Source organism: Choloepus didactylus, chromosome 4 (assembly GCF_015220235.1).
Source record: "Choloepus didactylus isolate mChoDid1 chromosome 4, mChoDid1.pri, whole genome shotgun sequence".
Lineage (NCBI taxonomy): Eukaryota > Metazoa > Chordata > Mammalia > Pilosa > Megalonychidae > Choloepus > Choloepus didactylus.
In genome coordinates, this window is record NC_051310.1 from 106383672 (window position 1) to 106408010 (window position 24339).

At 35.7% G+C, this 24339-nt stretch overlaps 1 protein-coding gene across 1 annotated transcript in view; it reads left to right on the top strand.

Annotated features, from left to right (window-relative positions):
• MYO9A (myosin IXA) overlaps nucleotides 1-24339 on the top strand; it is a 434300-nt gene that overhangs the window by 176525 nt on the left and 233436 nt on the right. Inside the window, 3 exon segments of the mRNA XM_037833522.1 lie at nucleotides 5031-5120; nucleotides 16378-16494; nucleotides 17392-17526. Of these exon segments, the coding sequence (XP_037689450.1) occupies nucleotides 5031-5120; nucleotides 16378-16494; nucleotides 17392-17526 (342 nt within the window).

Sequence of the window (24339 nt, forward strand, 5' to 3'; positions counted from 1 at the left end):
TTTGTGGTTTTTATTTTATTTCCCTAATAGCTAGTGATGTTAGCATTTTTTCTTGAGCATTTTATCCATTTGTATTTTCTCCTTGTAAAAGTATCTATTCAAGTCTTTGGCCCATTTTGTAACTGGATTGTTTGTCTTTTTGTTTTTTAGTTGTAGGATTTCTTTATATATTTTGGATATTAAACCCTTATCAGATATGTAGTTTCCAAATATTTTCTCCCATTGAGTAGGCTGTCTTTTCACTTTTTTGACAAAGTTCTTTGAAGCACAAAAGTATTCAATTTTGAGGAGATTCCATTTATCACTTTCTTTTTTCATTGTTGTGCTTTGGGTGTAGAGTCTCAGAAGATACTCCTATCACAAGATCTTGAAGATGCTTCCCTACATTTTTTTCTAGGAGTTTTATGGTTCTGTCTTTTATATTTAGGTCCTTGATCCATTTTGAGTAATTTTTTGTGAAAGTGTGAGGTGAGTCCTCTTTCATTCTTATGGATATGGATATTCAGTTCACTGAGCACTGTTTGTTGAAGAGTTTGTTCTGTCCCAGTTGAGTGGACTTGGCTGCTTTGTCAAAAATCAGTTGATCAAGATGTGAGGGTCTGTTTCTGAACTCTGAATTCGGTTCCATCAGTCAATATATCTATCCTTATGCCAGTACCATGCTGTTTTAACCCTTGTAGCTTTGTAGTATTCTTCAAAGACAGGAAGTGTGAGTCCTCCAACTCTGTTTTTCTTTCTCAAAACGTTTTTGGCTATTTGGGACACCTTTCCCTTCCACATAAATTTGATGATTGTTTTTTTCCATTTCTGCAAAGTAAGCTTTTGGAATTTTGATTGGGATTGTGTGGAATCTATAAATCAGTTTCAGTAGATTTGATATCTGGAGTATATTTAGTCTTCCAAACCATGAAAATGGAATGTCCTTCCATCTATTTAGGTCTTCTTTGATTTCTTTTGGCAATGTTTTCTAGTTTTCTGTGTATAAGTCCTTTACATGCATGATAAAATTTATTCCTATGTGTAGGATACTTTCAGTTGCTCTTATGAATGGATATTTTATCTTCATTTCCTCATCAGATTGCTCCTTACTAGTATATAGAAACACTCTTGATCTTTGAGTGTTGATCTTGTATCCCGCCATTTTGCTGAACTCATGTATTAGCTCTACTACTTTGTTGTAGATTTTTCAGGACTTTCTAGATATAGGATCATATCATTCACAAATTGTGAGAGTTTTTCTTCCTTTCCACTTTGGAGGCCTTTTTAATTCTTTTTCTTGCCTAATTACTCTAGCTAGAACTTCCATCACAATGTTAAATACAGTTGTGTCAGTTGGCATCCTTGTCTTTTCTCTGATCTTAGAGGGAAAGCTTTCAGTATTTCACCATTGAGTATGATGTTAGCTGTGGGTTTTTCATATATGCCCTTTATCATGTTGAGAATGTTTCCTTCTATTCCTATCTTTTGAAGTGTTTTTATCTAGAAAGGATGCTGGATTTTGTCAAATACCTTTTCTGCATAAATCAAGATGATCTTGTGGTTTTTCCTCTTTGATTTGTTAATATGGTGTATTACATTGGTTGATTTTCCTGCGTTGAACCACTCTTGCATACTTGGGATGAAACCCACTTGATTGTGGCATGTAATTCTTTTAATGAGCTGTTGGATTTGTTTTGCTAATATTTTGTTGAGGATTTTTGCAACTATATTCATTAGATAAGTTGTCCTTTAATTTTCTTTTCTTGTAGTATCTTTGTTTGACTTTGATATTAGGGTAATGTTGGGTCATAGAATGAGTTAGGTAGCATTTCCGCCTCTTCAATTTTAAGCAGGATTGGTGTTAATTTTTCTTGGAACGCTTAGTAGAACATGACTGTGAAGCCATTGGGTCCTGGACTTTTCTTCGCTGGGAAGTTTTTGATTACTTCCAAACCATGAAAGTACTTGTGATTGATTTGTTGAGGTCTTCTCTTTCTTCTAGAGTCAGTGTAGGTTGTTTATGTCTAGGAATTTGTGCATTTCATCTAAGTTGTCTAGTTTTTTCACGTAGAGTTGCTCATAGTATCCTTTTATGATCTTTTTTATTTGTCAGGTCAGTGGTAATGTCCTCTCATTTCTGATTCTAATGATTTGCCTTGTCTCTCTTTTAATTTGTCAGTCTAGGTAAGGGTTTGTCAATTTACTGATTTTCTCAAAGAACTAACTTCCAGTTTTGTTGATTCTCCTATTGTTTTTATGTTTTTATTCTCAGTTTCATTTATTTCTGCTCTATAATCTTTTTTATTTCTTTCCTTTTGTTTGCTTTAGGGTTAGTTTGCTGTTTTTTTCCCCCTAGTTCCTACAGGTGTTTGGGTAGGTCTTTGATTTTAGTTCTTTCTTCTTTTTTAACATAGGCATTTAGTGCTATAAATTTCCCTCTCAGCACTTCCTTTGCTGCATCCCGTTAGTTTTGGTATGTTGTGCCCTCATTTTCATTTGTCATATCAAGCTTCCCTTGTATATGATGAATTGCTTTTCTCTAGCTCCTTTGAGAATTCTCTCTTTGTCTTTGATATTTGACAGTATTATTGGTAAGTGTCTTTGCATAGGTCTATTTGGATTTTCTGTTTGGATTATGTGGAGCTTCTTGAACCTGTATATTGATGTCTTATATTCATATGAGTTGGGAAATTTTTGACTATTATTTCCTCAGATATTCTTTCTGCTCCTTTCCCCCTCTCTTCTCTGGGACAGCCATGACATGTATGTTTTCATGCTTTGTGCTGTCATTTTATTCCCTTGAGACCCTGCTCAAAATTTTCCATTCTTTTCCCTATTTGTTCTTTTGTCTGTAAGATTTCAGATGTCTTATCTTCTGGTTCGCTGATCCTTTCTTCTGCCTCTTTGAATCTGTTGTATGGTCTCCATTGTATTTCTTTTTTTTATCTTCTGTTGTACCTTTTATTCGCATACATTATTATATATATATTTTTGCATTCTTTCAAGTTCTTCTTTATGCTCAATCAGTGTCTTTATATCCTTTATCTCTTTTACCTCATTTTCCTTCATCTCCTTGAATTGATTTAGGAGATTTGTTTGAACATCATTAATTAGTTGTTTCAACTCCTGTATCTCATCTGACATTTTAGTTTGTTCCTTTGACTGGGCCATATCTTCCTGTTTCTCATTGTAGCTTTCAATTCTTTATTTTAATAAACTCTTGATGAGTTTATTCAGAGATCAGTTTCTCTCTCTCCTTGAGTTTTCTTGTTGATTGGCTTTGTGGTGTAGTTTTTCTTTGACACTTGGTTCAGCTCATTCTAGACCTTTAGAATGGCTTGTGTTTAATGGATCAGAATTTGTTCAGCTCTTATTCTGCTGATTCTTGCCCTTAATATATGGTATGATGTTTGAGATTGCACTATTTGTGCATTTGTGTTACTCCCAGGAAAAAGCTACTTTTTCTCTCTTTCTCCTCTGGGAATGTTGATCTGTTCTGTTTGTTTTTTGTTTGTCTTTATATGTTTTTAATACTCCTCTCATTATCTCCAGCTACTTTTACCTGGAGGGCTAATTTTGGGAGGAGTGTCCCCCTAGAGGGGACCTACCCAACTCAGTTTTTCCCAGTCAAAACAGTCCCAGGGACCCATAAAGGGATTTAGATCAGTTCCAAAGTGCCTTGGGTTGGAGCCCTTGAAGGGGTCATCCTCTCTATGATGTCTTTCTGATTCTTTGCTTTTCTGGTGTTTCCAGCTGCTTGCGCTCTTCAGCCAATTGTTTTCCACAGTCCTAAGGTGGTACTGCGCCTTTAGTTATCAGCTAACTCTGCCTCTGCCATTTGCATGGTTGAGACAGAGATTTGCTGGTGTTTTTTTTTTTATTTTTTGTTTTTGACTGGGGTAGGTTGAAACTGTTGCTCTGATTCCAGACTGTGGAATCTGAAATCTCTAATCAGCAGCTGCAAACTGCACTGGGCCTTGCCCCCATCCTTTTTCCAGGGAGGATCCCCACTTCAGCAACTTGTCCCCTGCAGCCCTGAGATGTTACTGTGTCTGTTAGTCAGCCCCTCTTCCCCTCCTTCCAGGGGCAGTGTTGAAATGGAGGCTGCCAGCTTCTCTGTGCTCTAGGCTGATCAAAACTGTAGCTGTTCTCTTGGTGCTGGAGTCCACCACTAATCAAAAGCCAGAGAAGTTTCCTGGCACTGCCCCCCTCCCCTCTTTCCCTGGGAAAAGCTGACCTTCAGCAAACCTCTCCCCACTGCCCTGAGAAGTCATGGTGTCTCTCAGTTGGTCCTGCCTCCTCCCCAGCCTGGGGCAGGCCTAAAATGGAGGCCTCCAGCTGCTTTTTTATAATGGGCTGTTTAAAAATGTAGCTGTTCTCAGAGCTGGAGTCCAGCATCCCGAATTCACTAATCAGGAGTTGGAGTTGCTGCCCTGCCCTGTCTCCCACTTTTCTTGGGAAAGAGCCGTCCTTCAGCACACTGTTCTCTGCTGCCCCAAGAAGCCACTGTGTCTCTCTATCTGCCCTGCTTCCTTCCCTGCTGAGGGCAGTGTTGAAACAGAACCTGCTGGTTGCTTTCTGTCTTCGGTGAGTTGTAAATTCACCTGTGCTTGGAGTTGGTACCCAGCAGCCTGACTTTGCTAATCAGAAGCCACAGTCGGTTCCCAGCAGAGTCCCCCTCCCATTCCTAGGAGAGAGGGCTTCTATGTGATGGTTGATCTTTTAAAAATGGTTTTTGGATTCATCTATACTTTTTGTATTCTGTACAATGAAGCATGTTTCTTCACTTTGATCACAAAATATACTTTACTTTAAAAAAAGTCATTCTATTTACTCTTTTTTTTTTTTTTTTTTAAGGGGTTTGAGTGGCACACTTAAAATTCTACCTGGGTCAATATCAGAATTGGCAGTGCATTTTCTTTCTGTTCTCTTTTTTCTCTGTTGTGTGCTTGCTAATCTCATTAAGATTTTTTTCTGTTTGGCCTTTCAATAAAATGATTCAACCAATTGTAAGAAATGTTATATATTGAATTTACTTTTCTGCTCCATAGGTTAAAGAAGAGATGCTGTTTGAAGCATTAGTTACCAGGAAGACTGTGACAGTGGGAGAAAAGCTTATTTTACCATACAAGCTGCCAGAGGTATGAATAGATTTTCTTTGAACTCTAAATACTCTGAACGTTTTTAAAAGTCTAAGTTTGTGTTACTCTTCTTACCAGAAGGAAAATGACAGCAACAAAGAATATTGAGTGAAATATTTTCAAGGTCCTTGAAATTTTGATCTTGAACATTCCACTGACTTGGAAAATTAAAGTTGTATGGGATTTTAAGCAAATTTTCTCCAAGGATCTTAATGTGATTGCCACTCTGAATTTTTATATTGTTAATATGAGGTGGAGAGATGGTAGGTAGAATTGTAAATGAATAGATTTAACCCAATTGTTTATTCCTGTTTCAGACAGCTTCTTCACTTAGCTTCTGGTTTACTCTTTTATTATTGGCTGCTCCTTTCTGGTTATTTTTGCTTGCTTTTTCTTTTTGACCTCTAAACTACAGGATGCTGTAGGACACAGTTTTTGTGTCTTTGTCCTTATATTTTTTATCTAGATTATTTCGTCCAATTCCATGGCTTTAAATATTATCTGTATATTGAGGCTCCCAGGTGAGTTTTAATACTGTAGTGAGCTACTAGGACTGCTGCTGCTATTATTATTCTCCTCATGTAATGGTAGGAAAAGTGTTGAGAAGCCACTATTTTATAGAACAACTTTATGGAAGTGATGAGAAAGCAAACTATGGCAATTATTATAAAAATAGGGTAGGAATATGAGGTTAGAAGACACAGGTAGGTAAATTCTGATTGAGTTCTCTAAGACTCACATTGATCAATTTTTTCCCCTTTTTAAATACCTTCTAATATACCTCCACATCTGCATTTCTTCATTTTGTCAGGTATCTTGTCATATTTTGTAGGGTCCCATTCTGATTGCTCCTTTCTAAGCAACAGAAATCCCCGAAACTTTTTAAGAGTCTTCCCCTTCTTTTACATAAAGGCCGAATGCCTTTATATTTCCTTTGAGAACTTTTTTTTTATTTACAAAATATTTTTTCATATTTTACTTTTTTAAGTTAAATGAAATTGAGATTGCTTTTGTTACCCATTTTATTTTTGTTTACATTTGTGTTGAGTATTTATTTATTTGTTAAGTAAATATTTTAAAAGTTTCTTGGTGCTCACAGGTATGCTGAGCATTAGGGGTAAAATTGGGGAGCATTAAGGATTTTATTTCTTTATCTGAAGAGCATTGGGAAGCTCTTAGGGTGTTCTTAGCAAGAAGGATGTATTAGCTTTTTTTTTATTTTAAAGGATCACTCTGGATACAGTACGAAGAATCAGTTGGAGGAGGGTATAACAAACTTAGTAGCTTAATGCAACGCAAATTTATTGTCATACAGTTTCTGTGGGCTACGAGTGTGGGCTTGGATTTAGATAGGTCTCTGCTCAGAGTCTCACCTGAGTGGGTCAAACTGTTGGCAGTGATGCTATCTCACCTAAGGCTTGAGGTCTTCCTCCAAGCTGACACATTGTTGGCGGGATTCAGTTCCTTGTGACTGTAGGACTTAGGTTTCAGCTTTCTTGCTGGCTGCCAGATAAGGACCGTTCTCATCTACTAGAAACTGCCTGCTATTCTCTACCTTGTGGCCTTGTCCACAATGTGGCATTTTGTTTTTTAAAAGTCAGCAAGAGAATCTCATATGGAAACACCCGGTCTCTCTTTCAAGAGCCTTCTCTGATTAAGTCGTACCCATTCCTTTTGATTAATTCAGAATCAACTGATTTTGGGCCTTAATTATATCTGCAAATCCTTTAGCCTTTGTCATATAATATTAGCTAATTAAAAGCATGAAATTCATCAATCTCATACTTAAGGGGAGGGGATTATACACAGCATGTATATCATGGGATTGGAATCTTGGGGGCCGTGTTGAAATTTTCCCTAACATAGAGGGTAAGAGTGATTGTTGAGAGATGAGTTAGGAAGCTGTAGAAGTATTTCTGTGGCGCAAAATGTTTGCTTTGTCTAGGATGAATGACGTACTGATGGGGAAAAATGGATGGGATTAGTTTATACAGCTTTAAGCATATTGGTACTCTTCAGTGAGATAGGAAACACTAAATGAGATCTTTTTGGGTGGGAAAAAATTAATAGGTATTGGGTTTTATGAGATTAACCTGCAATTCAGACATTTCAGTGGAAAAATTGGATATGCAGGACTGAATTTCAGAGAAAAGGGGCTGAAAGTATAATATTGGGAGGTACAGGATTAATAGGTATTATATTGGTTTATATAGGTCTATATAGATTCTATCTGACAAGTAGTTTATTATAATGGTACTTCTTATAACAATAAATAGGTGGGATTTGGTTTATAATTTAATCTAAAAGTCTTTTAACTTGAAAATTCTACTCCTTTACATTTTTTTGTACTTACTCTGTGTTTTTGTGTCTTAACCTCGTTTATTTAGTTTTAAAATATTTTACTCTTGCTCTACTTGATTACATTATGTCCATTCTTTACCCCCCTCTCTGGGGAAAAAGAAAATGACATTCTGTTATTGCTTTTCTTGATATTTTTAAGACAACTTATTAATAACTTGCCTAAGTACATAGAATTGTAGGGTCACTTTTTTTTTTTTTTCCCAATTATTTTCAAGTTTCCAGTGTAGAAGAATCAGAATTTGATGCTAGTTTTCTCTTTCTTATGTAGACAGTGATTCAGGTAAGAATTTTTTTGTCTGGAAACTTGAAGCTTTTATCTTTTTTCCCTTAGAATTCAGAACTTTTTACCCAATGAGTCTAGATAATAAAATTTTAATCCTTGTTGTGATTCAGTGAGTTCTTCTAATTTGAAAACCTATGTCTTCAACTTAGAGAGATTTAACAGTGTTATTTCTTTAATCTTCTTTCTCTTTATCTTTGTTTCTTTTTTTATTTTTTTAAATTACATTCTTTTTTCTTTTTTAAAATTTTTATTCTTTCTTTGTTTTCCCTCTATTTTTTTTTTCATTTATTTTCCTTTGTCCTTTGCTTAATTCCTTGAGTTAATTTTCAGATCACAAATTCAGTTTTTTTTGGTGTTAATAAAGTTGGCAGTCATGATTTTCATTCATGAGTGACAATATTTGTATTTCTAGATTACTTCTTTTAACTGGCATTGTATTTTAAAAGAATCTTTTCTAGCTAAGGAATTAAATTTGCTTTTTAAAACATTGATATATGAAGAACTTGTGCCAGTTAGGCTTAATTTCTTGCTATATAAAGGAATCAGACTGAATGCTCTCAGGAAGAGAAGAGAACTTATAACAGAAATAATGTCAAGTGAGTTGGGATGTCAGGGATACCAGGATTATCAAGCATGGCAGGACTCTTGTTGGAGCTATATTGATTTCTAAGAAATTTGTCTGTAGGTTATTAAAATTACTCATGCTTCATTGACACAAATGTATGCTGCATCTACCTCTATAAAAATGTACCCAAACATGGTCAAAGATACCTCTCTTTTTAATGACTTTGTTTTTCTCAACCAACTCCTGCCAGGAGAAAATAGATTCCAAAAACTCTTTTAAACTTACTTGCCTAGAACTCTTCTGACTAGTATAAGCCCCTTTTGGTTATAGCTCCTTGCATTCCCAGAAACACCAAGTAGTGAATTGTACTGAACATTGAAATAGGTGACCTGGATTCAAATTCTGCTTTCGATATTAATAGTGAATCCTTAGCAATTTAGCTTGTTTGTATCTCAGCTTCACAAGGTTTTCCCTGGCCAAATTTGGGACATTTTTAGCATTGAAGAGTAATTACTCTGTCTCAGGAATGCAAGGGTGGTTCAACATAAGAAAATCAATCAATGTAATTAATAGAATGAAGGAGAAAAGAAAACACATGATCATTTCAGTTGACATAGAAAAGATACCTGACAAAATCCAGCATGCTTTCCTGGAAAGGAAACTTCCTAAAAACTGCTAAAGGGATTCTATGAAAAACCCACAGCTAATACCATAATCAATGGGGAAAAACTGATAGCTTTCCTCCTAAGATTGGAAATAAGACAAAGATGCCCACTTTTATGACTGCTATTCAACCTTGTACTGGAAGTTCCGGCCAGAGCAGCTAGGGAAGAAAATGAAATAAAAGGCATCCAAACTGGAAAGCAAGAATTAAATTATCCCTGTTCATTAATGACATGATCCTATGTGTAGAAGATCCCAAAGACTCTACAAGAAGCTATTAGGGCTAATAAATGAATTGAGCTATTAGGGATATAAGATCATCACGCAGAAATCACTGGTGTTTTTATACCCCGACAATGACAATCAGAAAAGCAAATCAAGAAAACACTTCCATTTATAATAGCAATAAAAGAGTAAAACATATAAGAATGAAATTAACCAAGGAAGTAAAGGACTTATACTTGGCAAATTTGAAATCATTGTTGAAATAAATGAGAGAAGACCAAAATAAGTACAAAGAACCTGTGCTCAAGGATTGGAGGACTTAATATCATTAAGATGCCAGTATTGCCTAAAGTGATTAGCAGGTCCAATGCAATCCCAATCAAAATCCCAACAGCCTTCCTTGCAGAAATGGAAAAGCCTACCAGTAAATTCATTTAGAAGGGCAGAGGGCCCTGAAAAGCCAAAAACCATCTTGAAAAAGGGAGAAAAAATTTGGATGATTCACACTTTCTGATTTCAAAAACAGCCACAGCAATCAAGACAGTGTGATACTAGCACAAGAACTGGAATAAAGACCAATGAAAGAGAATTCAGAGTTCAGAAATAATCCCACACATGTGTGGCCAACTAATTTTTGACAAGGATGCCAAGTCCACTCAATGGGGGAAAGAATAGTTTCTTCAGCAAATGTTGCAGGGAAAACTAGATATCTACATGCAAAAGAACGAAAGTGGACCCCTACCTCATGACATATACAAAAATTAGCTCAAAATGGATCAATAGCCTGAATATAAGGGTTAAAACTATAAAAAACTCTTAGTAAGAAACATAGGGAATTATCCTGAAGACCTTGGGTTTAGGCAATAGATTCTCAGATCTTACACCCAAAGCATGAGAAACAAAAGAAAAAAATAGGTAAATTGGACTTCATACTTAAAAACTTTTGTGCATCAAAGGACATTGCCAGGAATTGAAAAGACAACCAACAGAATGTGAGAAAATATTTGGAAGCTGTATTTGAGAAGGGATTCGGATCCAGAATATATAAAAAAACTCTTAACACTCAACAACAAAAAGACAAGCAACCTAATTTTAAAATGGTCTAAGGACTTGAATAATCATTTCTCCAAAGAAGACATACAAATGGCCAATAAGCACATGAAAAGATGCTTAAGTACAATTCAGCATCATTAGCCATTAGAAGAAAGCAAATCAAAATTATAATGAGATACCACTTCATACCCACTAGAATGACTGATATTTTAAAAATTAAAAATAAATATTGGAGAGGATGTGGAGAAATAGGAACCTTTATGCATTTTAAGTGGGAATGTAAAATGCTGCAGCCACTGTGGAAAACAGTTTGGTGATTTCCCTCAAGAGATTAAATGTAGCACTACCATGTGACCAGGAAATCCCTCTTTTAGATATATACCTAAAAGATTTGAAAGTAGGGACTCAAACAAATGTTTGTGCACCAGTATTCATAGTGGTATTATTCATAGTAGCCTAAAGGTAGAAGCAATCCAAGTGTCCACCAACACATAAATGGATAAGCAAAATGTGGTATATACATACAATTCAATAGTATTCAGCTGTAAAAAGGAGTGAAGGTCAGATACATTTTATAACATGGATGAATCTTGAAGACATTGAGTGAAATAAGGCACATACAAGAACAGGTATTGTATGATTCTGCTTATATGAAATAACTAGAATATGCAAATTCTTAGAGACAAAAAGTAGATTACAGATTACCAGGGGTGGGGGTGGGGGGAGGTTGGTGGTTGGTGGTTGGGGCAGTTAATGCTTAATGGGTAGAGTTTCTGTTTGGGGTAATGGAAAAGTTTTGGTAATGGATGGTGGTAATTGTAGCACTATATCGTGAATGGAATTGTGGCACAATATTGTGTCTGATGTTTTCTTATGATCAGACTGGAATTATGGTTTGGGGGAGAAAAATAGAGGTGAAGTGCCAGCTTTATGACAGCATATTAAGAGTATATGCAATCATATATTCTTGATCACTTAGTTGACCTTGATCACTTAGCTAAAGTAGGGTTTGTCAGGTTTCTCCACCATGAAATTACTATTTTTCTCTCCTTAAATTGTTATGCTTGGAAGGATGACACTATGTGCAGCCCACCCTTAAGGAGTGGGACTTTAGTGTGGTTTGGTTTCAATTTCACATTGAGACACTTAAAAAAAAAAAAATTAAAAGAGTAAGAAAGCTATATGAAGACATCAATAAAAGATTTTGCTGAGCTGTATTATCTCATAAGTGACATTGTAGTTATAAAGTTTTATTCTGTTTATAAGTGAACAAGTGTGGCTGCTAAAATTTCCTGGATTTTTATGACATGAGACTCCTGGGACAGAGACAAAGGACTCATGGCACAAAAACATAAAGTATGAGTTTCCATGTTCATGAAATTCCTCCTACAATTTGCCCTCCAGACAAAGAAAGCAGTGTAAGTAACTATTGAGGTAGACAGCGTGGGGCAAAGACTTGCTTGCTTTAAACACCTAGGAGAGAGTGTGGGTCTGTCTCCTGGAAAATAGATGGGGCATTCAAATTCTTGTAAACAGGGAAACTTCAAAACAACTAACAAGTACCAACCCAGGACAAGACTCAGGCTCAGAAAAGTCAGGGAGGACCCTGCACTCTAAATTCTCCTTGGGCAGATCTTCCTGATACAGGGGGGCTGAACCTCAAGAAAATCTCGGTTACATCATCAGCTGTTTACAAAAATCAAGAAACAGACCTCTGAGGGAATAAATCCCAGCGTTAACATTTTACACTATTAAAGTGTACAGTGTGTGACAAACAAGACAAAGAAAGAAATGGGAAATGGTGGCCCATCCCAAGGAAGAGAGTAAAAATCCAGAAAACACAAATGAAGAACACCATACTGTGGACATATCCAAACAAAAACTTAAATGATCTTAAAAATGTTCAAGAAGAGGAAGGAAAATGCAAAGAAACAATGGAAGGATATCAAGAAAAAAGGTGATAAGCAATATGAAAATCTTAGTAAAGAGACAGAAATTTTAAAAAGGAACTAAATCCAGAACTATTGGAGTTGAAAGCCACAATATCTGAAATGAAAAATTCCCGGGAAGGTTTCAACTCTGATTGGAGTTGGCAGAAGAAAGAATCAGCGAACTCAAATAAAAGATCATTGAAATGAGTAACGCTGAGGAGTCGAAAGAAAAAAGAATTATAAAAATTGAAAATAGTCTAAGAGACCTCTGGAACATCATCAAGCATGCATTTTGGGAATCCCAGGAAGATAAGAAAGAGAAAAATGGGCAGAAGGAATATTCAAAGATACAATGACAGAGAACTTCCTAAACTTAGAAAAGATGTGAATATGCACATCCAAGAAGCCTAGAGAACACCACCAGGGTAAACATGAAGAAAAATACTCCCTGTCATATATTGATCAAACTTTCAAAATAAGAGGGCAATGAGAGAGTTCTGAAAGCAGCAAGAAAAAAGCAATGTGTTATGGACTAGGAAGTCCCCATTAGAAACTATGGAGACAAAAAGGCAGTGGGTTGAAATACTTCAAGTACTGCAAGAAAACAACTGCCAACCAACAAATTTATATCTGGCGAGACACTCTTGCAAAAATGAGGGGCAGATTAAGACATTCTCAGGTAAACAAAAGCTGAGGGAGTTCATCACCACTAAACTTACCTTACAAGCTATGCTAAACAGAGTTTTTCAGAGTGAAAAGAAAGGGCACTAGACAGTGGTTCAAAGTGGCAAAAGGAAATAAAAACCTGGGAAAGGTAACCATTTGGGTAATTATAAATGCCAGTACTTTTCCTCTTTTTAGTTTCTACAGGTTCTAAAATGCATGCATGAATAGTAATGGTAAATCTATGGTTTTGGACATACAGTGTAAAAAGATATAGATGGTAACAAGTACAAAAAAGGGGGGAGGGATGGAGGAGCATAAGAACAGTGTATGTGTATGGTATTGAAGTTAAGCTTGGTATGAAACCAAATATGATTTTATGTATTTAGGATGTTAAATTTTAACCCCATGGTAACCACAAGGAAAATATATGAAAAAATATATCCAGATAGAAATGAGAAGGAACTGAATATGGTAAAACAGAAAAAAATTAGGTTAATACAAAGGTAGACATTAATGGAAGAATTGATAAAATATAAGAAAAAGATACAAAAAGATACTAGACTTACAATGGATAAATAGCAAAATGGTAGAAGAACGTTCTGTGTTATCAGTAGTGACTTTAAATGCATGTGGTTAAATTAAACTCTCCATTCAAAAGGCATAGACTGACAGAATGGTAATATACCATGACCCCCAACTATACACTGTCTGGAAGATAATTTAAATTTGAAGAGACAAGTGGGTTGAAAGTGAAAGGTTGGAAAAAAAAAACACTATGCAAGTAATAACTAAAAGAGAGCTGGGATAGCTATGGTAGTATCAAATAAAACAGACATTATGCCAAAAACAACTGAACAAAAATAAGGGATAAAGACAGCCATTATATACTGATGAAGGGTTGAATTCAACGTGATGTAACAATTACAACTGTGTATGTACCTAATAAAAAGCCTCAAAATTTATGAAGCAAATACAGATTTGAAGGGAGAAGTTGATGGTTCTACATTAATAGTAGGAGACTTTAATATATTACTTTCAGTAATGGATAGAACATCTAGAGAGAAGATCAAGAAGGAAATATTGAACAATACTCTAAACCAACTAGATCTAACAGACATTCATAGAACATTTCACCCAGCAAGAACAGAATACATATTCTTGAGTGCATGTGGTTCATTCTCCTGGATAGACCATATTTTAGGTCACAAAACAAACCTCAATTAATTAAAAGTATTGAAATTGTACAGTGTATCTTCTCTGATCACAATAGAATGAATCTAGAAATCAACAACAGGAGGAGAAATGGAAAATTCACAACTCTGTGGAAATTAAACATTTATAATTCTAAATGCTTACATTAAAAAAGAAGAAAGATTTCAAATCAGAGAATCTCAAAACTGGAAGAACTGGGAAAAGAAGAGCAAACTAAACCTGAAGTGAGCAGAAGAAGGGAAATAACAAAAATTACAGCAGAGATAAATGAAATCAAGAACAACAACGAAAAAACAATTAACAAAACCTAAAGGTGGTTCTTTGAAAAGATCTATGAAATTGATAAGCTTTTAACAAGACTGATGAAGAAAAAAAGAGGAAAGAAATAATGAAAATCAGAAATGAAAAGGGGGGCATTACTACTGACCCCACTGAAATAAAAAGAACTATAAGAAGATACTGTGAACAACTGCAGGCCAACAAATTTGATTACCTAGATGAAATGGACAAATTCCTGGAACCGCACAAACTACCTACACTGACTCAAAAAGAAATAGAAAATCTCAACAAATCAATAATGCATGAGTGTTCTCAATTTCTTACATCTTTGCTAACACTTTGGTTTTATTCATCTTTCCCATTTTTAACAATATGATAGGTATAAAGGAAATCTTATTTCAAGTTGCATTTCATTGATTTCTGGATAACTGTTTTAATTTCCTCCTTTTTGAATTACTTGTTCATACCTTTAATCACTTTAATCAGTTTCTTCTGTTGCTTATTGATTTGATTTAAGATATTGTGCCAGTTTGAATGTATTATGTCCCCCCAAACGCCATTATCTTTGATGTAATCTTATGTGGGCAGACCTGTCAGTGTTGATTAGATTGTAACTCTTTGAGTGATTCCATGGAAATACATCCCACCCAACTGTAGGTGATAATTCTGATGAGATATTTCCATGGAGGCGTGGCCCCACCCATTCAGGGTGGGCCTTGATCAGTGGAGCCATATAAATGAGCTGACAAACAGAAGGAACTCAGTGCAGCTGAGAGTGGCATTTTGAAGAGGAGCTACTGCCAAGAGGGACACTTTGAAGAAAGCACAGGAGCTGCAGATGAGAGACATTCTAAAGATGGCCATTGGAAGCAGACTTTTGCTCCAGAGAAGCTAAGAGAGGACAAACACCCCAAGTATAACTAAGAGTGACATTTTTGAGGAACTGCAGCCTAGAGAGGAATGTCCTAGGAGAAAACCATTTTGAAACCAGAACTTTGGAGCAGACGCCAGCCACGTGCCTTCCCAGCTAACAGAGGTTTTCTGGACACCATTGGCCATCCTCCAGTGAAGGTACCCTATTGCTGATGTGTTACCTTGGACACTTTATGGCCTTAAGACTGTAACTGTGTAACCAAATAAACCCCCTTTTATAAAAGCCAATCCATCTCTGGGGTTTTGCATTCTGGCAGCATTAGCAAACTAGAACAGATATTATTGGTAGTGGACAATATAGTATATATATATTTTCACCAAAATATGGATGATGGAATAGGAAGGAAGGGAGTAAGTTTTCAGATGAAACTAGTTTATGGGGAACTGGTGACATCTTGGATTTTAGAAGTAGATTTCAGAATCATTGATTTTATTCAGTTGTAAAAAATGAAAAAGTTTGAAGTAAGGGAAAAAAATTGCATAACACTGTAGTGAAGGAATTGTTACACTCTCTGGAGATATAGAAGTTCTAGAGGTTACTGTGGATGACAACCTGAAGACGACCGGAAGTATAATTATGGCAGTATTATCTGTGTTTTAATAGCATGATTAGGATTCCACAGATACTAGAGTTATGTATTTTTAATCCAATCTCTGATGATATATTGAATGCTTATTTTGTGTTACTTTATTTGGATATTGGTTCCTTTTCCTAAAAGGTTTATTCATTTGCTGAATGCTCTCCCCCATTTTAGCTGGAAGATCCATGTGTTTGATATTGAGTTTTTAGATGTATACTTCTCATTATACCTTCTTTCCTAGAGGAAGTATATATAAAAATGTTGTAAACAGAGTGACCTACATTTTTTTTAGCCAACCCTGTTAGAGTCTCTGAGTTGGAATGAGTTAATGAGTACACAGTCCAAACTTCAATTATAGCCTGTTTATAATGAGAGAGAAGTTATTTTATAATTCAGGAGAATATGCTTGCTTTCTTCAGTGAGAGCAAAACATACTTTGTTACAGTATCTTAGGCAGGTCATTGCAAATTCCGTTTACACTCCTAAGTCTTTTCTTGTTTTTCAGGCTGTGACAGTCAGAAACTCCATGGCTAAGTCTCTATATAGTGCCCTGTTTGACTGGATAGTTTTTCGAATTAATCATGCACTTTTGAACAGTAAAGATTTGGAACAAAATACCAAGGTAAACACACATTGGATTATTCTGTTTTTTCCTTTAAAAATGTTTTAATAAATTGTTCATACATGAAATGTAAAACAACAGAAAATTATATAGAGTAATAAATATTATACTCCCTGCTGCCTCCCTCCCTACTGCTGTTTGGTTACTCTGTTCAGAATAAATATTGTTCTGTGTGCAGTTTTCCAGATCTTTTATCCTGTGCATTTACATTTTATAGATTTGCATATGCATGGCACTTGAGTAGAGGAGGGTATAGGAAGAGTATTTGTATGGTGGATTAGAATTTAATCCCTGTCTTCCTTATTAAGAAGTTAATAGATAATTTCTCCATGTAAAATATGAAGAAATAGTAGTATAAACATTCATATACCACACCACACCACACCATTCTGATACCTAGCCTGCATGAGATGTATTAAATGCACTTTTTATCTTGAGTCTTAAAGCAGAATTCCATTTATTGGGATATAGAAGCTAAAATGAGAAAAATTGCATGGTCCTCTTGGCATAGCCAGGAATAACATAGCTCTGCTGATCACTTAAGTAACCTTCCAGCTTCCCCATAGGCTGTTCCTTGTCTTTTGAAGTTTAGGTATTTCTGAGATTGAAATAATTGGCAACTAATCCTGCATCCTACTTTTCTGTAAAATAATCCCTGAATTACAGGTGTTAAAATTTATATCTATTTTTGTGGTTAGGTAGAAAGAAAAAGATGGAGATAAAGATGATTAAAATGTTTTTTATTTGTGGTATATTTTTGTTGAACACTGGCCAGAAAAACCCCCTTTCTATTGCTGTGTAATGACTTTGAGTGTTTTGTAACTTGTATAAAGGATATTATTCATTAAATAAAGTTGAACCTCCTTTTTTAACCAAAATTTTTGCCTTGTTTTACAGACTTTTTCCATTGGTGTTCTTGATATTTTTGGATTTGAAGATTATGAAAATAACAGCTTTGAACAGTTCTGTATTAATTTTGCTAATGAACGTTTACAACACTACTTTAATCAGCATATCTTTAAATTGGAGCAAGTAAGTATCTAAATGCATGCATGCTTGCCCTCCTTACAATACACATACACTCTCACACTCAGACACGCACTCTGACACATTTTTAAAGTCGTAGTCATGATGAGCATTTCAAATCTTGTACTTCAATACAGATGCTATGATCTTCATTTCAGTGTAAACAAGCGACAAACCAGAAAATATGGTTTTTCAGCCATGTCTCTTAGGGTTTTCATTCTTTCATAGCCATCAAATAGATTCAGTGACTTGCTTATTTGAAAGAAAGGATGTGTGGATTTGTTTTGCATTTTTCTTGTTACTGTTGTTGTTTCTATTCCTACTATGGGCTTGGCCTCTTTGTATAATGCTAGGTATGCTTGTTTGTTTCATTTTCTCATTCTAGAATGGCTTAGGGGAGCTTATTAATAGAATCTCGAGTCAATACAGAGTGGAACAGTGCAGTGTGGGAAGATCAATTTGGGCAGCTAGATATTTCTTTTAGAAGCCTAAGATTGATTGAAGTAGTATAGAAAGAGAAAGAGCCTTCCGTTTCCCTGCGAATTCTTAGGGTTAAAATCACAGTCAGACAAATTCTATTTTGACATAGAAATAGGTTGAAATTGTAGCCCAAAATTTCAGTTTGTTATATAAAGATATAGGCAGAAGCTGGGTTCACTGTTATAAGGGCTGGTTGACAGTAGAGCAGACAGCATTAGTCCTGGCTATCTTGATAAATACTTAAAGTTTTTAGCTCATAATCTTTTACTGAGACTCTCTACTAGTTAAAAGATAGTATTATTTAATATAATATTCACTAATAGTTATATGGTGCTTTATGTTTGCCAGGCAGGTAATATTATTATTCCAGTATTACAGATGATGCTTAAAGCTAGTACAGTATTGAAAACTTAACATTCTGGCTCCATAATTCTTACTCTAAACAATAACTGAGCTAGGATTTGTATTCAGGTTTTCTGACTCAGTCCAGAGCTCCTTAGCTAGATCATATTAAATTAATACTTCTCTATCTTGCAAGTGGGTATATTTGTTGCAAGGGTAAGAGATGAGCATTTTGGATTTGTATTCTGTATTTTACAAAGCGAATTATCAATTGCTTTGTGGACCATTAAACAAAAGACTGGTTAAAGTGTTTTTGATGAAGAAGGGTATTCTCTTATAGTGATCTGAAATTGCTCTTACTTTTCTTAGAAATCTATATTAGATATTTAACTGCCACAAGAAATGCCTTGCCAAAGATATATTATATAAAAATAACCTTTCAGTTTATGGAAGGTGTGTTCAGAACTAGTTGAGGGTGGGTTTTTCTCATTTATTTGCTACCCCAAATATCATAATTTTGGGCAACATAGTAGAATTATGGATCAGAAGACTTGGGTCTAAATTATACCTTTTATTGTTTTGCTTTCAAGTTTCAGTATCCTCTTTTGTAATTTGTGATGTATTGGGTATGTTTTTTAATTTATGGAAAGACTGAATCACGTCCTCCACAAAAGGCATGTTCAGGTCTCAACCCCTGGTCCCACGAGTGTGAATCCATTTGTAATCAGGACCTTTGAAGATGTGATTAAAGTATGCCCAAACTGAATGGAGGTGGGCCTTAATTCAATATGGCCAAAGTCCTTATAAGCAAGGGAAATTGGACATGGAATGAGAAGCCATGGGGAGCATCTAGAAGCTGGAAGTCAATGGAACCCTGAAGAGAAAGGAGAAGATGCCACCCTGTGCTTTGCCATGTGACAGAAAAGCCAAGGACCATGAATTCCTGGCAGCCAGCCCCAAAATGCTACAGTCTTCAGGGAGAAAACATCACCTTGTTGATATCTTGATTTTGGACTTCTAGCCCCAGAACCATGTGCCAATAATTTCCCACTGCTAAGCCAACCCATTATATGCTATTTATTTTGGCAGCTTGGAAACTAAAACAGCTTTGATTCCTTGATGTCTTTGCCCATCCCATCTGTTTTATTTTTCCTTTTCCCTTCATGGGCAAAGACATCAAGGAATTTCTCCCTCCTCATGCTTTTATGCTTAAATTGAGTTTGATGGAATAAGATATTTAAGGCATTCTAAATATTAAGTGTCTTACTAATTTATCATTGGTACGTAGTATGAGATTTGTTCCTGATAATTTTTGGATTCAATTGAATGTTAAATCAGTAAGGAAGATTAAAAAAAAAAAAGTATTAAAGATGCTTTTGGAGGAAATATCTTGAATATGATTACTGTGGTTCAGCTCTAAATTTTGTCCAAAAGGAGTACATAGTATAAGATGGGAGAGAAATGTAGTAATTTCCATACAGGGTGATAAGCACTATAATCAGATATAAGGTAAAGTGGTGACACAGAGGATGAAGTTTATTAGAATTGCCTGAAAGTATGCAAAGACTTTTCAAAGGTGATTCTGGATTATGGAGTTGAATAGTGAGTTGGAGCACACCAGATTGTCAATGGTGAAAAGATATTTGGGCAAAGATAACAATATACTTAAAACTGAGAGGAATAAAACAGCATGGAACTTTAGATGAACTGAAAATAGTTCAGTGTAGCTAAAACACAGGATATAAAGGTGGAGGCAGGAAGGGAGAAAAGTTTGATGCAATTGCCTGGGGTTGAATAGTTGAGGGTTTTATATGTCATGCAGAGAAGATTGGAATTTTTCTTTTGTATAGTATGGAAATATCTGAAGTATAATTAGCAGGGGTCTTGAATTGGAACTGTGGAAGATAAAATGAGGAAGGGTGAACTGGAGGGAAGGAGACAATCTAAGATCCAGTTGAAATAGTTTGGATGATTGCTCCTAAGTCCCGAATCAAGAAAACTGGCAGAGATAAAATGGAGTAAGAGATAGACTGAAAGAGATTTATGAGATTTGAAAATATGTTTTCCATTGTCAGTTGTGCTTCTGACCTCCCTCTACTTTTCATTCTTTTTGCTCAGAACTATTCTTCAGGTCATTGATTTATCAGTAAATTGAATAGTAGTTGTGTGCTGGGCACAATGCTAGATATTGAAGATTGAAAATTTAGAGTGCAACAATCTTATTTAAAGAATTCATAATCTAGTGGGTTCTTCTTTTGTCCATCCCACTCCTGGTGATGTCAGAGTAGGAAATTCTGACCAGTCTTCCCTTAGAGAACAACTAAAAAAACAGAACAAAATATAAAAATAATACTTGAAGGCAATTGGCATACCTTTGAATTAATGAAGCTGAACAGGGCCTAGGTATGTAAGAAGTAAATGCAGGGAGATAAACCCAGCACTTGGGGGTTGCTTTGTTCCTTGAGACATTTCTCTGTTCTAGTAGAAGGCTGCTGATACAGAAAGAGGCAGAATGAGAATCTGAGGAGATGAGCAGGATTTTCTGCAGATTCAAGAGCAAGGAAGAGGCCTTTGGTGACCCCCTTAGGCCTTGGGTTGATATTTCAAAGGATGAACCAGAAATTAATCAGGCATAATAAAGATTGAAGCCCATTAAAAAAAATTACAGTTATTGATTGGCTTACCACAGTGTAAAATTTCTAGTGATTTTAGCTACTTGACAATAGCAAATTTAATGAGGAAAAGATCATCCTAGGACAAATATTACCTCAACAATTTTTCATTTACAAACAAAACAAAACAACAAACCAGTATGAGTGAAATCAAAGAGAAATAAGATAATAGTATCATAGGGAATCCATCCAGATAATAGTGTTATCGGACATGACTTTAAAGTAAATCAGTTTTAAGAAATTAAAACACAAACACACAACAACAGCCAGCAATACTTTTGTTAAAGAATACAAACTATTTAAAAAAACCCAAATTTAGGAAAATCTGGAACTAAAAAGTATAATGATTATAAGAACACAGTGATGGTTTTAATGGTTTATTTGACACAGCTTAAAGAGAAAATTAGTGAATTGGAAGATAGGCCTGAAGAAAATGCTCAACCTATTGAATAGAGGTAATAAAGGAAATGTGAACAGTGTAAAAGACATGTGGGATATGGTGAAAAGTTCTAATCTACATATGATAGTAATTCTGCGAAGAGTGAGTGAGGTCATGAGAGAGAATGACATAGAATCAATGTTTGAAGGATAATGGTTGAAAAATTTTCAAAACTGTCTAAAAGCCAAACAAAATAAAAAATCGCAAGAAGCATGCAATGAAAGTTTTAAACTCTTAGGAATCGCAAGCATGAAAAATACAAAGATAGCCATACCTAGCAACATTATTATAAACCAGAGGCAATGAGGAAAAAAAAAAATCTCAGAAACACCCAGAGGAAACAAAAGACATTATCCTTAAAGAAGCAAGAAAGATATTCATCCTTTTAATGGAAACGATGCTACAAGACAGCGAAATGTTTTCCTTAAAAATGAAGCACATTATTTTGGCATTAGGTAAATTTTCCTGAATTGTAGCCTAGAGATGCAGGGAGGAATGAAGAGCAATGAAAAATGTAAAGTTAAACAAAAATAAAAATAGTTTTTGTGATTTAGTGTCTGTATAGAACTAAAATACATGAGAACAATAGCATGTAAGTGGGGAAGTAGTTAAATGGAGTTTAAGTTATTCTAAGAACTATGCATGATCTCCTAAGTGATAAGTGATAGAAGAATTTCTCTTCAATATTGATAAATTAAGGATGCATGTTATGATTTCTAGGATAGCTGCAAGTAGTAATATAATACAAAACTACTGGGTAAATGAAAGGAATACGTAAAGTAAAAACAGCTCAGGCAATCCAAAAGAAAGCAAGAAAAAAGAGTGAAGGGAATGTAAAAAAAAAAAAAAAAAAGTGGGTGGGTCAAATAGCCAGTAGTCACATGGTTGATCCAGTTCCACAAATACTGGTGATTACATTAAATCTAATTGGATTAATTGCTCAAACTAAAAGCCAAAGATTGTCATGCTGGATGTCAAACAAAACAGAACTGTGTTGTTTTGTTTTTAAGAGAGCTACTTTAAATATAAGCATACAAAAAAGTTAACAGTAAAAGTACGGAAATGATTTTGCCAACCTTAAACAAAAAAAAAAAGCTGATGTAGCTGTAGTAATATCACATTTGAAGATGAAGAGTTTCTAGAGATAAAAAGATGCTTCATAAAGCCAAAAGAGCAGTTCATCAGAAAGTATAGCAACTCCAAATTTATAGACACCTGATAAAATAGCCTCAATATATATAAAGCAAAAATTTTAAAAACTGTAGGAATAAACAGGTATATTTGCAATCACAGTGGGATGTTTTTGCATACCTTGCTGAATGGTTAATAGAACAAGAAAACACTAGAATCAGGTAGGATATAGAAGATAAAGCATGCAGTGGGTAGGGAACCCAGTGTACCCGTTCTGGGTACACTGTGTACCAAACTGGTCAGTGTATCCGTTTGCCTGGGCCTGAGGTATGAGACTTATATCTGTGAGGATATAAGAGGCTTTAAAAGCAAATATCTAATTGGAGTATATAGGCCACTGCACGAACAGATATATTTTCGAGTTCAAATGGAATATTTACAAAATGTGTTCATATACTGGTCCATAAAGCTAGGATCAGATTTGAATAACATAATAGAGTTATGGTAGAAATCAAAAGTAAAAGGATAACTGGAGCATTCCTGTGTAATTAATAACTAAGAAATCTGCTTGTCTATAGCCTAGACTCTGAAAAAGAAATTAGAAAATATATTGTGCCTAATGGACATTATGTAGTAAATCTTGTGGAATTCAGCTAAAACTGTAGAGTAAAATCTATAGATGTTAGAAAATTTTGAGACTGAAATAAATGATCTAAGCAAATTGGAAAAAGCAGCAAACTAAACCAAAGGACAGTAGAAAGAAGGAAATAATAAAGATAAAAGAAACTAACTAAAAGTAAAAAGAAGTATACTGAGAGAAAGCCACAGGAAACAAGAAGCTGAAATAGAACCTGGAAGAGAAGGAAGAGACCTTCAGGAGCCACCATGTGCAGAGGAACCAGAACGCCACAGTCTTCGGGGAGAAAGCATTGCCTTGATGATGCCTTGATTTGGACATTCTCCCAGCCTCAAAACCTTTGTGTGATTTACTCAGATCCAAAATGGCTGATTAGGGAGGAACTAGTTCACTTCTCTCCCAGAAAGTCACCTAGGGGTCAGGCAGAAATGTCCACAACATTGATCTGAAGCTCTGAAGATTAGGGGGAGACACCCAGGAGAGTGCAGGATAAAGAGACAGAGAAGTTGCAGTGAGAGAACATGAGTAAACCCCCTCAGCCCTGGCTCCTGGGGCCCATCCCCCACACTTGAGCAGAAAGTGCCTGCTTCTGCTGTCTCTGGCAGGTGAGCAGCTCCAAACTGAAGGACAGTGGAGGTCCTCTCTCCTAAAAATAGGGTGGGACATGACCTAGCACTATGCCAGCTTTTGACTGGGAAAATTGATCTGCTGGGGACATCAGTGGTTTAAACCCAGGCCTTCTGAGGGCTGAGGGGAATAGGTTGCCAGTGCCATCTGCTGGCATTTGAGAAAAGTGCACCTCCAGGAAGACATCGAAAGGCTTTTGGGCAAAGGGGGCCATAAGCTGAGCAGGCTAGGAAGGTGCATTGTTGGTGAGCAGAATTAGTGGCTTTCAGGCATTGGTAGCTGACCTTCTCCCTGGGGCCCTGTGAGCTGGTGTGTGCTCCCCTTTGTTAGGTTATACTGACAAACCAGGTGTCAAAGAAGATTATTAACACAAATCCAATCAAGAACAAAAGCTTTGACAAGATAGAGAAACTGACCTTCAGAGTAAACTCAAAAAGGTTATCTGATGCCTGGACAGCAGCAAAAATTGGTAAGCCACATGAAGAACCAGT